At 41.0% G+C, this 14,615-nt stretch overlaps 1 protein-coding gene across 5 annotated transcripts in view; it reads left to right on the top strand.

Moving 5' to 3' along the window:
* Positions 1–14,615, top strand: part of Atpalpha (sodium/potassium-transporting ATPase subunit alpha) — a 53,850-nt gene that overhangs the window by 21,104 nt on the left and 18,131 nt on the right. For 4 of the 5 annotated variants that reach the window (XR_003113790.1, XM_011140000.3, XM_025304334.1 and 1 more), the window contains exons 2-7: positions 7,067–7,147; positions 8,345–8,470; positions 8,851–10,251; positions 12,333–12,657; positions 13,459–13,695; positions 14,154–14,455. Coding sequence is in view for 4 of the 5 variants with exons in the window: in XM_011140000.3 (XP_011138302.1) it covers positions 7,067–7,147; positions 8,345–8,470; positions 8,851–10,251; positions 12,333–12,657; positions 13,459–13,695; positions 14,154–14,455 (2,472 nt within the window). In the remaining variant the exon portion in view is untranslated. The remainder of the gene's footprint in view (positions 1–7,066; positions 7,148–8,344; positions 8,471–8,850; positions 10,252–12,332; positions 12,658–13,458; positions 13,696–14,153; positions 14,456–14,615) is intronic. The other variant, XM_011140003.3, reaches the window with a different exon arrangement.

Below are 14,615 nucleotides of genomic sequence, written 5' to 3'. Positions count from 1 at the left end.
TTTTGGATGATTTAACACCAACAGAAATTCATCCGAAATTGTTAAAAGTGTATAAGAATGCATCACCTTCACTTTCCACTGTGAAAAAATGGGCTGCTCTTTCTAAATCTGGTCGTACAAGCCTCGAAGATGATTCACGCGAAGGTTGTCCACAAACTGCTGCTACACCACAAAACATTCAACAAGTCCATATATATGGTGTTAGATGATCAGCGAGTGAAAATGCGTGAAATAACTGAGGCCATAGGCATCTCAAAAGAACGAATTGGAAATATTTTGCATAAAGAATTACATATGAAAAAGCTTTGTGCAAGATGGGTGCCGCATTTGCTAACAATTGACCAAAAATGCATCCGAATGCGTATTTCTCAAGCGTGTTTGGATCGTTTTAAGCAAAATAAAATGGATTTCAAGCGTCGTTTCATAACTGTTGGTGAAACTTGGATCCACCACTATACACCAGAGCGAAAAAAACAGTCGAAACAATGGATTGAAACCGGTGACGTGCATCAAAGAAGGCAAAGACGGTTCCATCAGCAGGAAAGGTTATGGCAACAGTTTTTTGGGGATTACAAAGGTGTTTTGTTGATCGATTATCTTCAGAAAGATAAAACGATTAACTCTGAATATTATTGTAACCTTTTGGATCTATTGGATGCAAAAATTCGAAGAAAAGACCTGCTTTAAAGAAGAAAAGAATCGTTTTCCATCAAGACAATGCACGTGTTCACACAAATGTTTTGACAATGGCAAAATTCAACGAATTAAAGTATGAATTGCTTGAACATCCAGCGTATTCACCAGATTTGGATCCCTCTGACTATTATCTGTTTCCAAAGCTGAAAAAATTCCTGGCTGGAAAGCGTTTTATATCAAATGACGAAGCTATTGCAGCCGTGGATGGATATTTTGCAGACCTTCCGGAATCACACTTTAATAATGGTATTGAGTTATTGGAAAAACGTTGGAATAAATGTATTGAAGTTTCAGGAGATTATATTGAAAAATAAAACATATTTCACGGCAAAAAAATTTCTTTCATTGTTAGGCCGAGAACTTTTCAGACGGCCTACGTATTTGGACTTATTACCTAGGATGTTTAATCAAGTCACTCATCTCTTTCCGGAGTGTCGTTTCTACCCACATTATTTCTTGTCGGTGCAATTTATCACAAGGTTCTATCTTGAATTTTTGTATTTCTGTAATATTATATATTTTTATTTTGTTTTTCTTGTTATTTTTAGATCGACTTAAATACTTAAAACAGTATTTGCCTTTCGTTTGATCTTTTTTGGGTATATTATCTGAACTATAATTCATTGTAAAAATTGATACTGTTGTTCTGTGTATTCAGTATACAAAGATAATAATAATATAAGATTACCATCACACTAATATTTAAGAAGAAAAGAAATTTTGCGCGACATATATAATATATTATATACAGCTAATTTGAAGGATATGCAGCGAGACAGAACGTGGAATGAAAAGGTGTTTCGAAAGCTACACGCTGGTACTACACGTTGACGCGATCGTAGAACGCGATCTAATCACTATGGCTCTATGTGCTTCCCTGCGTCTGCCGCCAAAGCTCGACCACTTCCGTTCCTTAGGAACCAGCCGCAGCTCAGTAACTCGATCCGCGCTCTCTTACGCGTACTCTCTTACGAATAACAATGGGTATTGTTGTCAGGGAGATTTATACAAAGTATAGAAGTTGCGTCTGTTCGCCATGTTCATTCGTACGGAGGCGTTTATGTTGTTATGTATTCAAGTGTGTTTTGATGCAATTCGGTTGAACGTGTATGTCTCTTTATCGGGAACGACGACTATGACGACGACGATGTTCCTCGCTGTTTGTTGCAGAGCTCGAGACACTCAAATACTTGGTCGAGAATTGGGAAAAGTCGATGAGAATTAAATTCCTTCCGATCAATCTTGAAATCTTGAGAAATGTAAATTCGCTGAATTCGGGAAATTCTCTTGAATCGATTAAATTTTAGAATTAAGCGCAGATCCTTTCCCGAATATCAATGTCGTTTTCGTTGCTCTCGAGAGAGAAAAAGAGAAAACCTGACGACATAGTCAATTTTATCGCCGAGTATTTTGCATAATCTCCGGCTGGTTTATTTCGTAAAATGCCGTCCAACGCGTGTGCCATTGGCGGTTACGTCGACCGTGAAAACTTGATGGCATTCCCACACACCGGATGAGCTAATCGACGAAACACGAGACCCGTGCAATTGCTACTGTCGCGGCTACGTTAATTATGTGACGGCGGCTCGTTACCGGTCGGCGATTAGATAAAGGTCCGACGACGCGGCATATCGGCAGTTATGATCGCGAAAACATAACTTCCCCGCACTTTACTATTAGGTCGTTAAATATGAAATGTCCGATTTCGAATCAAAAGTTTGGTTTATTACGAGTACATTGGGTTGGCAAATAAGTTCGTTCGGTTTTTTAGAGTAGAATAAAACACAATTTTTTGATACACGAGATAAATTTTAATCAATTATATATTGGCCATCGTTATCGATGACCTCTAGCCATCTTTCCACCAACTTCATTATGTCGCGTTCGTAAAACGTCTGGAACTTATCGGCGAAAAACCAATCCAGGTGGTTTTTAACAGCCTCTTTATCCTTAAAGGTTTTCCCGTTCATAGAGTTCTACAGCGACCGATAGAATAAATGATAATCGGAAGGGGCAAGATCCGGTGAATACGGAGGATGAGGCAAAACATCCCAGCCAAGCTGAAGCAACTTGTTCCGAGTGGTCAATGACGTATGACGTATGAGGTCTGGCGTTGTCGTGGTGGAAGACGACACTTTTGCGATTTGCCAATTCTGGACGTTCTGTCCAGATTGCGGATTGCTTGGTTCAATTTCGTCAATTGCGAACAGTACACAGTTGAATCAATCGTCTTGCCTGACGGTAACAGTTCGTAATAGATTTGAAATCCCTTGAAATCTCACCATACGGAGAGCATTATTTTCTTCGGATGCAATCCCGCCTTCGAGGTTGTTTGCGGTGGCTCGCTGCTGTGCCCCCATGATCTTTTACGCGTTACATTATCGTAGACGACCCATTTCTCGTCACCCGTCACCATCCGTTTAAAAAATGGGTCGTTTTCTTGGCATTTCCGTAGCGAAAGATATGCACAGATGGATATGCGTGTGGTCAAGTTAGCCTCGGTTAATTGATGCGGCACCCAAACATTAAGCCGAGAAACGTATCCCAGCTGGCGCAAATGCTTTTCTACACTTGTGTGGGATATATTCAATGTAGTAGCGATCTCTCGTACCGATTGGGATGGATTTACTTCGATTATAGCCTTAATGTCACTTGAATTAATCTCGGTCGGGCGACCGGAGCGGGGCGCATCATTGACGTCGAAATCTCCAGAACGGAAATTGGCATACGCGTTCTGTTAAGGCATCATCTCCATACACACGGCATATCTTTTTATGAGCATCCGCAGTTCGTTTGCCTTTTTTAAAATACGCAACACACACAATACTGATTTTAGCCAAACCAAACACAGCACAGCATAAACAGTGAAACATAACCTTTCAAGTGTGTATTCGATTTGCACGATGGCGCTGAGAAAAGAAAAGCGAATCCGCATGAAACTTACACTGAAACAAAAACCGAACCAACTTATTTGCTAACCCAATATCTCAAACTAAAAATAGTAGAAATTCAATCCAAGTATGCGCCTAAAGTATCGGTACAATTCTGCTGTCTTAACGGTAGCTTCTTTATTCCAGCAGCGAGGAAGCCTGAAGAGCAGGTGACGATGAAATCGCGGAAGATGTTTTCCACAGCTTCTTGAGAATTGAATATTTTTCCTTGCAACAAATGGTCCGGTGCCTGGAAGAAGTGATAGTCAGGTGGTACAAGGTCTGGTGAATACGGTGGGTGACAGAGACTTTTCAGGTTCAGCTCCTGTAGTTTGAGCAACGTTGTTTGTGTGACATGTGATCGAACGTTGTCTTGCAAGAGAATCATCTGTGTCTATTGATCAATCTCGGCTGCTTGATCGCAAGCATTTTCATCATTTCGCCTAGTTGGTTACAGTAGACATCCGTTGTAATCGACTGACCAGGTTTCATGAAGCTGTAATGGATAATATCAGCGCTGGACCACCAAACAGACTATTAGCTTTCTTCCGTGAATATTCGGTTTCGGACTGTGTTTCGGCACTTCATCCATATCCAATCATTGTGCCGAACACTTGCAATTGTCGAAAAGAATCCGCTGTTCATCATACGTAACAATACGATGTAAAAATGGTTCGCTTTTACGTCGTGATAGTGAAGAAAGGCAAGCTTCGAGACGACTTCTCTTCTGACGCTCGTTTAATTCATGCGGAATCCAGCTTGTCCAGCTTCTTTATTGCTTGCCGATCTGTTTCAAGTGATCCAATATTGTTGGAATAGTAACGTTAAACCTTGCTGCTAATTCACGCGTAGTTTGAAATATATCCGCTTCCACACTACAGCTTTCAGCTCATCATTATCCACCTTGGTCTCGGATCTCACCAACGTGGCTCATTTTATTAAATAAAGATTAAAATCGCCAGAACGAAACTTGTCAAACCATCGACGTATTGTACGTTCATCAGTCACATCTTCACCAAGCACTTCGTTAATATTTCGAGTTGTCTGTACTGCATTGGTTCCCCACGACGGAACTCATATTCGAAGATAACATGAATTTTTAACTTATCCATTGTTACACAAAAACTGCTGTAACAAAGACAATTCGGAAGATAATCAGAAACCAAAACATACATTTGAAAGAGTGATGATGTACCTTCACAAGAAAAAAAAAAGACCGAAAACTGTAAAAACTGTGAAATGTCAGAGATATCGACTATCGAACTTAGTACTTAAGGAAATCGGACATTTAATGACCTAATATTTTGTTTGCGCGCGCACAGTCCGTCACGCGCGTCGCGTTGACTTGTATATGTAAACGATCAATTTCATGGGTATCATTACCTCTGGCCCATCGCTGTTCGCCGCTTACTCGTTCACTCATTCGCGCTGTCATTGAGGAAGCACGATTATTACGCAATTTCGTAACACACGCGCCTCGCTGATCGTCCGTATGTGCGTACGCACACTTGCTCGTATGCCGTGCCTGCCTGTGAGTTGTGACGCGGCGCGTATACGCGCTGCGTGTGATATCGTCGAATCGACGAGCGCGCAAAGTCGCGCGCGCGTGCGTATTATCAGTCACGATTCGTACACTTTTATGCGATATTCCTGCCAGATATATCGAGTGCACGCGCACACGTGGCTGTGAAAAATAACTCGCGCTCGTGCCTCGTTCCGTCGCGGACTAACTACCTAAATGCAGCGTTGGTTATATTCTTTTGCTAATTAGTCTTTATAACGATTATTCCTTGCCGATTGTTTATCTATTTTTTTTTCTCTTCTGTAACGAAAGGGTTGAGTGGGGTTCGGTCGACACGACCGTCGCGCGACTCAACCGAGGTTCATAAATCTGCGTGCGCGAGTGTTGGTTCACATGAAGCGACGAAATGACCGAGGGTTGATCTGAATTCGTGTAGAAGGGAGAGTTCCCGAAGGGTTCATATTAAATATATTACATAGAGTGACGAACGACATTTGGTCGTCGTACTCACTTGTCGTCAAATAAAGAAAGGAAACAGCTGACGCTGTACGTAAAAAAAAAAAACTTACCGTTTATAACGACATCGACATATTTCGCAATAGAAACGAGCAACCTGCTCGCATGATGTTTCTCTCTTTTTACATTTTTTTCTTTGGAAATCTCATCTTTGTCGACATAGTTCCAATGAATGGTGTTACACCCACGTGTTGTGCGCGTTTCTATTAACAAAGAGGCGAAATAATATCACGTTGTAAAGTTGTCTGTGTTTCGTCCGCAGCGACGGAGCGTAATTTCCTTTCTCCCTCGGGGCCAGTTTGTTGATTATCAGCGTAGGCCCAAAGTTTCGAATTTTGTCGGTGACGACAAAGCGAGTAGATAAGACGGTTCTCGTAATCGCGACTACGGATGTTACTGAGCATTGGACAAGCACACTGGACACCGGAGTGCGCCTCCGTTGAGCCAGCGTTACCGGAAGCAATCGTTATCCAAACGTGATGACGCCCCGTTGCTCCTGAAAATCGAACTTTTCTCTTCTTCGTTACGTCCTATATCTCGCCCTCTCTTTCAAGAGAGAAAGAAGGCTTGCCTTCTCCGCCGAACAGTGACGCTTAGTACGATTGCAGCCGTTATGGGAAAATTGATCGTTTTGTTTAGATAATGACACGTAGAATTATGCGTATTGTCAACATGAGAGAATACGAGGAAGAGGAGGGAAAGAATGCAGGGTCATTAATCTTCAATAAAGACAAGCGCACAAACATGAATTTGAAAAGAGAAAAAATCCGGTCGACATCGTGCGCTAACATCTACGGAAAGTCGCCGGTATCTGTGTCGTTTCTCGTTTCTTCATAGTTTTCTACTTGCTAGCGAAGAAAATAGCGGAAGGGGGGAGGGATTGATGATTTATCGGATCGTTGCGAACATCGCAGAGTAAAAGGCAACCAACCGTCGAAAAGTGGCGACGATTTCTATCGTCTTCTGTACTTCTGTAAACAACGGCCTTCGATGCATCGGAGATGTCGAATGAATTCTTCTTGGGGTGTATATTTCATGCAGAGGTTTCAAGTATTTTTCTAAAGCTGAACGAGGAATATCTCGAGAGCGAAAAGCGCGCGAAATCTCGCACTGCGAGATCATTTTTATCATTCAACGAAATAATGAGCGGAATAATATCTCGGAGCTTAATCGTACTATGCAGAAAGTTATATTTATAAAAATATTTATAAAACCGATTTCTTACCGATGTCAAATTGCGAGGCGAATTTAGCTCGCGTTCGTTATTATTATTTCCGTATTTGTTTGATTTTGCCATGTATACACATTGCCATATATTTATTTTCGATCGCCTGTCGATCGTTCGTATATTTTGTTGCGATGTCATCATTTCATAATTTTTTTATCGCCCATTTTTTTACAGCATGGCTGCTCAGAATCGTACAGGGTCGCCACCTTACCCAACATTCCCGACGACAACAAAACCGCAGATGGGATGTACAAGGTATACAGAGGATCCTAATTGGATCTTTCCGCACGAATTCTAATTAACGTTTCCGAACGCTGGGACATGTGGTCGCTACGCTTCTTCTATGGAACGAAAATATACGAGAACGCTCATCTCGCGTTCCTTATCTCTCTATATCTTCTTCATCTGTTACTCTCTTTCTTACTTTCTCCTCTCTGCTCTCCTCTTTCTCTTTATTCTTCTTCTCTCGCCCTCTGTTCCATCGCCCTTCGTCGCTTCTTCGACGTTGATTTCTACGATTCCGTCGTTTCTTCCTCGTGATAAACGTCTACTCTCTTGGACTATCTATATTGTCAATATACATATTTCTCGTTGCTAATTACACGCTTCGACGCTCGGGGATCTCCCCGAGGTTTTCCTCTTCCTCTTGCTATCGATGAAACTTGGAGACTCTCGGATTTCCTTGTATTTTCCTCGGTATTTTCCGCGTTCTCACGAGCTTCGCGATCACTTTAACCAACGCATGGTACAAGGATTTTGCTTGGTGCTGGGTTCGGAACTGTCCGAGGGACGGCATCGTAAACACGCTTTTTAATCACTTGACTATCTTGGCGTCGCGCTCCCGTGAGCGAACAGTTTCGCATTCACGATTTAACGTGTTGACGATACGCGCGCATAGGACAAGATAAGATTGCATCAGTCGAGAAAATTGCAGATTGAGAAACATTGAGAAAAAATAGCAGAGAAGCTATGTAAAAACGGGCAAATTCCCACGAGGAAAAACGAGAAGAGAAACACGCAATACCTGCAAAAAATAAAAGAAAAGAAAGAAAGAACAGTCGGTGAGATTTTCAGTTCCATCGATGCCCGATGAATTTTCCGTCGGAATCTTCGTTCGTTGCTCATTGTCGCCTTTTTATTATGGTGCAATCATGTCTCGTCTTACAGCCTTACGCGCGGTGTGGTCACTCGGTCACTCATCTGTATTTTCACTGCTACTCTGTCGTCTCGCAATCGATCTTTTCCGCTCTTTTCCGACGGCAGTCTCTCTCATTCGTCGCTGGATTGAAATATTCGATTGTCGCGTAACCCAACATCTTCAATGATAATCCTCTTCGTTTTAATCATTCGATCATTAACGATCGCTACACCCGATCGTCTCACGACGACAAGACGCTGCCGACAAGCCACGTTTCATAATGCTCGTTTCTTTCTTTGTTCCTGTATTAACAGTCGCGGCGGAAGAACCCAAAGCGGAGGGGGGACAACTTAGATGACTTGAAGCAAGAGCTGGACATTGACTTCCACAAAATCTCACCCGAGGAACTGTATCAAAGATTTCAGACGCACCCCGAAAACGTAAGTAACAAGATAGCAACAAGATCGATAGATTCGCAGATGAGATGAGACGCCTGTGATCACTGGTCGAGTCTAATCGATATCTACGAAAGATGAAGTAAAAAAAGAATGTCTAAAGTTAAAATTACCTGACGTTGCTAGACGAGAATATTGAAGCTGCATACAGAGAAAATATAACTTTTTTTTCTTTCGTATAAATTCTTTTTAATTTTATCATATTTTCCAGTGTAGCAATAGATTATCGATAGAGTTAATCTTAGCTAAAGACAGCTGCACTTCTCGCTATAGAAAAAGAGAAAATGGTGTTAAACATACATGTAAATAGATTAGAAGTTCGAATTGCGGTGTGGACTAATGAACGTACGGGAAATGTTGTTTAGGGCCTCAGCCATGCAAAAGCAAAGGAGAACCTGGAGAGGGACGGTCCGAATGCCCTGACGCCGCCGAAGCAGACCCCGGAATGGGTAAAATTCTGCAAGAATCTGTTTGGGGGTTTCGCCCTGTTGTTATGGATCGGTGCGATCCTCTGCTTCATCGCGTACTCGATCCAAGCCTCGACCAGCGAAGACCCAAACGATGACAATCTCTACCTGGGCATCGTCCTCGCGGCGGTCGTGATAGTCACGGGTATATTCTCGTACTACCAGGAGAGCAAGTCGAGCAAGATCATGGAGTCGTTCAAGAACATGGTGCCCCAATTCGCCACTGTGATCCGAGAAGGCGAGAAGCTCACCCTAAGAGCGGAGGATCTCGTCCTCGGCGACGTCGTTGAAGTTAAGTTCGGCGATCGGATACCGGCCGACATCAGGATCATCGAGGCACGGGGATTCAAGGTGGACAACAGTTCGCTGACGGGTGAATCTGAACCGCAATCGAGGTCGCCCGAGTTCACAAACGAGAACCCACTTGAAACGAAGAATCTCGCTTTCTTCTCGACAAACGCGGTAGAAGGCACGGCAAAAGGCGTGGTGATTTGCTGTGGCGATCAGACGGTGATGGGAAGGATTGCGGGTCTCGCGTCCGGTCTGGATACCGGGGAAACGCCGATCGCCAAGGAGATACATCACTTTATTCATCTTATTACCGGTGTCGCTGTCTTCCTCGGCGTCACATTCTTCATCATTGCCTTTATCTTGGGCTACCATTGGCTCGACGCCGTCATCTTCCTTATAGGCATTATTGTGGCGAACGTGCCTGAAGGTCTTCTAGCTACTGTGACTGTGTGCCTGACTCTGACCGCCAAACGGATGGCCTCGAAGAACTGCCTGGTGAAGAATCTCGAGGCTGTGGAGACTTTAGGATCGACCTCGACTATCTGCTCGGACAAGACAGGAACCCTGACGCAGAATCGTATGACAGTGGCGCACATGTGGTTCGACAATCAGATCATCGACGCTGATACCACGGAAGATCAGTCTGGCTTGCAGTACGACCGTACTAGTCCTGGATTCAAGGCGTTAGCGAAGATCGCAACGCTGTGTAACCGCGCCGAATTCAAGCCAGGCCAGGAGGGTGAACCAATCCTGAAGAGAGAGGTGAACGGCGATGCGTCTGAAGCCGCGCTGCTTAAGTGCATGGAACTCGCGTTGGGCGATGTGATGGGTATCAGGAAACGCAACAAGAAGGTCTGCGAGATTCCCTTCAACTCCACGAACAAATATCAAGTGTCTGTACACGAGTCGGACGATCCCAATGATCCCAGGCATTTGTTGGTAATGAAGGGTGCTCCCGAGAGAATTCTAGATAGATGTGCAACCATATTTATCGGCGGCAAAGAGAAGGTAAGAATTTGTCTTGAACTCTTTTATCTTGAGTAAGACTGATTATAAAACTCTTCGATTATAAAATCAAATAATAAAGGATGATTCAAATCAAGGTACAGGTCTAATTTGTACAGATTTATAATGTACTGTACACGCAGGTACAAATTATTTTATTATCGCGACCATGTATCGTGCTCCCCCTAAAAGATAGATATAGATATATATATTGTGATTCTATATATATATATATATATATCACAATATTGTGATTCACAAAATATATATATATATATATATATATATATATATATATTGTGATTCTAAGAAATTACGAGTTATATCAATTTTACTGGGAAGATATTAGAACATTGAACAACAAATAGCATTTCTATAAACGGTTAATTTCTGAAATCATATATATCTCAAGTAAAAATCAATAAAATAACAGTCTACAAACGAACAATAGGATGCTGAGTTATTATATAACATTTACTTTTCGTCGTTGGAGCTTTGACCGTGTAAGAAATGTTTTTTTCTTATTTTTGATCTTTTCTTTTTCAATTTTCTTTTTCTTGCTCTTACACTTGTAATACTTTTTATGTGTGCCGTTGATGTATATATTACAATTTTATCTATGTCGTTTTGAAATTTGATATCATGTTCTCCAAATTACTGCTTTCAATTAAAATTGTTTTTGAATGTACAAAGTTTCTTCATTGTATATCGTCGGGAATTTTTTTTTCTTTTTCTTTTTCTTTCATTGTTATTACATGTTGCATCGTGATGTATCAAATTATTAATTTTGTTTTTATAATTTCCCCCATAATTTACTAACGATGATGTAATATCATGATAGTTTTTTCTTGGGGATCCTGAAAGTGGTCTACCAACTTCGAAAGGAATCCATCCATCGGAATTGATTATCTGCATAAAATTATCTACACATCCGTCAACAAGTTCAACTTGAAGTATGACTTCTCTGTTTTTACATATTACGTGCATTGTAAGAACTACTTTGTTGCTCGTGACCGAAAATGATCTATGATTTGTAATTTCAGCTGAGGATGATCACAATATATGGTCAAAACATTCCAATAATAAAACAATTTGTATCTGCACGTGCAGTATATTATAAATATATGGAAATTAAATTCGCAATCGGTTTTCATCGTCCTTTATTTCATATTATTGTGTATATATACAGGGTGAGGAAAAAGTCCTGAACCGGTAAAATATCTCGAAAACCAAGCGTTTTGGAAAAAAATGTTTCGAACAAAAGTTGTATGATTTCAAGGGAGACATAAAAAAACTATATCATTTTGTTTACAAATAGCACCATTTTCGAGATATTCACTGATCATTACTTTTCTTAAATGGAAACCCCAATTTTTTATTACTGTCTTTTTCTACCACTGTCTTTTTCTACCAATTAATTTAAACAACTTTTGTCTGAAACATTTTATTATTTGCCTAATATTTTTGAGATATTTATAGAGGAAAACTTGACAACTTTTTCAATATTTAACTTGCGATATCTCGCTATTTGTCGAAAAAAAAGTGGTACTAGATTTTTTTGCTCTATTTGGTCTCAAGAATATATTGTTACAATAGCGCCCTGACTTTTGTTAATTTGATGATTTTGAAATTTCCAAAAGTCAATAAGTTACTAAATATCTCAAAAAATATTAGGCAAATAAAAAAATGTTCCAGACAAAAGTTGATTAATTGGTAGAGAAAGACGGTGTAATAAAAAATTGGGGTTTCCATTTAAGAAAAGTAATGATCAGTGAATATCTCGAAAATGGTGTCATTTGTAAACAAAATTATATATTGTTTTATGTTTCCCTTGAAATCATATAACTTTTGTTCGAAACATTTTTTTCTAAAACGCTTGGTTTTCGAAATATTTTACCGATTTGTCCAAGACTTTTTCCTCACTCTATATATATATATATATTGTCTCTTCTTTTATCTTATAAATATTAACGATAATAAAATGAAATGAGATTAAAAGAGACAATTTATATATTATGAACGGGATTTCCTTCAAATGGCATTTTCCTACGTTCGTTCGATTCTAACGCACATTGTTACTGCAGGTTCTCGACGAGGAAATGAAGGAGGCGTTCAACAACGCTTATTTGGAATTAGGCGGACTCGGTGAACGAGTGCTCGGCTTCTGTGATTACACACTGCCGTCCGACAAGTTCCCGGTTGGTTTCAAGTTCAACTCCGACGACCCCAACTTCCCGGTCGATGGGCTCCGCTTCGTGGGTTTGATGTCTATGATCGACCCGCCTAGAGCTGCGGTACCCGACGCGGTCGCCAAGTGCCGTTCCGCCGGCATCAAGGTCATCATGGTAACCGGTGACCATCCGATCACTGCCAAAGCCATTGCCAAATCCGTCGGCATCATCTCTGAAGGTATATATACGAGCCTACATGTTTGTGTTAATTAATCCATGATAACTGCTATCAGATGATGTTTGAGATTAGATATACGAGATACTAGGTCTCTCTCTCTCTCTCTCTCTCTCTCTCTCTCTCTCTCTCTCTCTCTCTTTCTCTCTCTCTCTCTCTTTCTCTCCCCCTTCCCCCCTCTCCTTCTCTCTCCCTCTCTTTCTTCCCCTCTCCTGTTCTACATCTATCTCGATCACGATGCTTTATAAGTTTAATCTCTTAATGACAGGTAATTTTAGATAATAGGCTGTATTCGAGATTTACGACGATCCTATTTACACGCGAAATTCACTCGTCGGTGGGGCTCGGTTTTATTGGAGATTATACCAAGTAAGAAGGATACGACGCAATAACGTCCAGTTGTTAAGCATAACGAGCGCGTTTAATTCGCATAACTATTATTTTGTTTTTAACTATACACATACGAACGTATATAATCGTACTGATAATATTTCTTGCGACCCAAATTCGTATAGATACGAATAAATATGTGGAGCAAGTTTACGCGAAATTTGTCGAATTTCTTTAGTTATAGAAGTTTCTTGAATTTTGCGCGACGATCACCACTGCGAAAAATTGCTTGTTAAGGGAAAGAAAAATTGTATCTAACGTATCCTTCAAATAATATTACATGAGAAATACTCGGTCAATCGTTTAATTATTTAGCAAATACAATTTAAGTTCACATAATTTTGAAATAATTATTAACTGACGATTGTCATTTGATTCAACTTTGCTAATATCAGCTTCCTTTCTTTCTATCAGGTAACGAGACCATTGAGGACATTGCGCAAAGGTTGAATATCCCGGTGTCCGAAGTAAATCCGCGCGAGGCTAAAGCCGCGGTCATCCACGGAACTGAACTCAGGGAACTGAACTCCGACCAATTGGACGAGATTCTCAGGTACCACACCGAAATTGTGTTCGCCCGTACCTCGCCTCAGCAGAAGCTTATCATCGTCGAAGGTTGCCAGCGAATGGGTGCGATCGTCGCTGTGACTGGTGAGTTGTCACTTAAAGAGCGAATACCATGACAAGATGAATCCCGCATCGTTCACGTTGCAAAGAAATAATATTTTATTTTCGAGCAAATGTTTTTAATTAGAATTTAAAGTATAAACTAATTTCTTAGTAACGCACAATATGCATATATAGCAAGATAAAATAATATTAATAATTCTCCTCCATTTCTTTCTTACCCTGCATCTCCTCCTCTCTCCCCTAATTAGTTAGCATGTACTCATTTATAGGAGAATCTATCGAGAAGCGGCTCAATGTCAAATTGCTTCTCTTTCTATCAGGTAAATTAAAATATTCACAAAACGTTGGAGACAAATTCAAACGAGAAATGCGACTTTAACCCGAACATTTGTCTGCACCGCGAAAACCTCAAGTATTAATATTAATAATTAATATCAGTGTCAGTATCAATAATTTATATATTTTGTTTATTATTTCAGGCGACGGTGTGAACGACTCCCCTGCTCTGAAGAAGGCCGACATTGGTGTTGCTATGGGTATCGCCGGCTCAGACGTCTCCAAGCAAGCGGCCGACATGATTTTACTCGACGACAATTTTGCCTCGATTGTGACAGGCGTCGAGGAGGGCCGCTTGATCTTTGACAACTTGAAAAAATCTATCGCCTACACCCTGACCTCGAACATACCCGAGATCTCGCCTTTCCTGGCGTTCATCCTCTGCGATATTCCTCTGCCTCTGGGTACTGTTACTATCCTCTGCATCGATCTGGGAACTGATATGGTAAGTGACGAAATTCCGGAATAAATACTCAACGAGAACATACCAAAAGTGTGCCAATATTCGGATTGAGTCGAGTAATAACGGCGCTGTGTTACGTGGAAGCACTTTCAAGCTCCACGCTGTTGACTAATCGAAATATTTCAGCACCTGCGCCGTGTCC

The sequence above is a fragment of the Harpegnathos saltator genome, unplaced genomic scaffold, assembly GCF_003227715.2.
Source record: "Harpegnathos saltator strain DR-91 unplaced genomic scaffold, Hsal_v8.6 scaffold60, whole genome shotgun sequence".
NCBI classification, from domain to species: Eukaryota; Metazoa; Arthropoda; class Insecta; order Hymenoptera; family Formicidae; genus Harpegnathos; species Harpegnathos saltator.
This window is presented reverse-complemented; position numbering and strand designations above follow the sequence as displayed.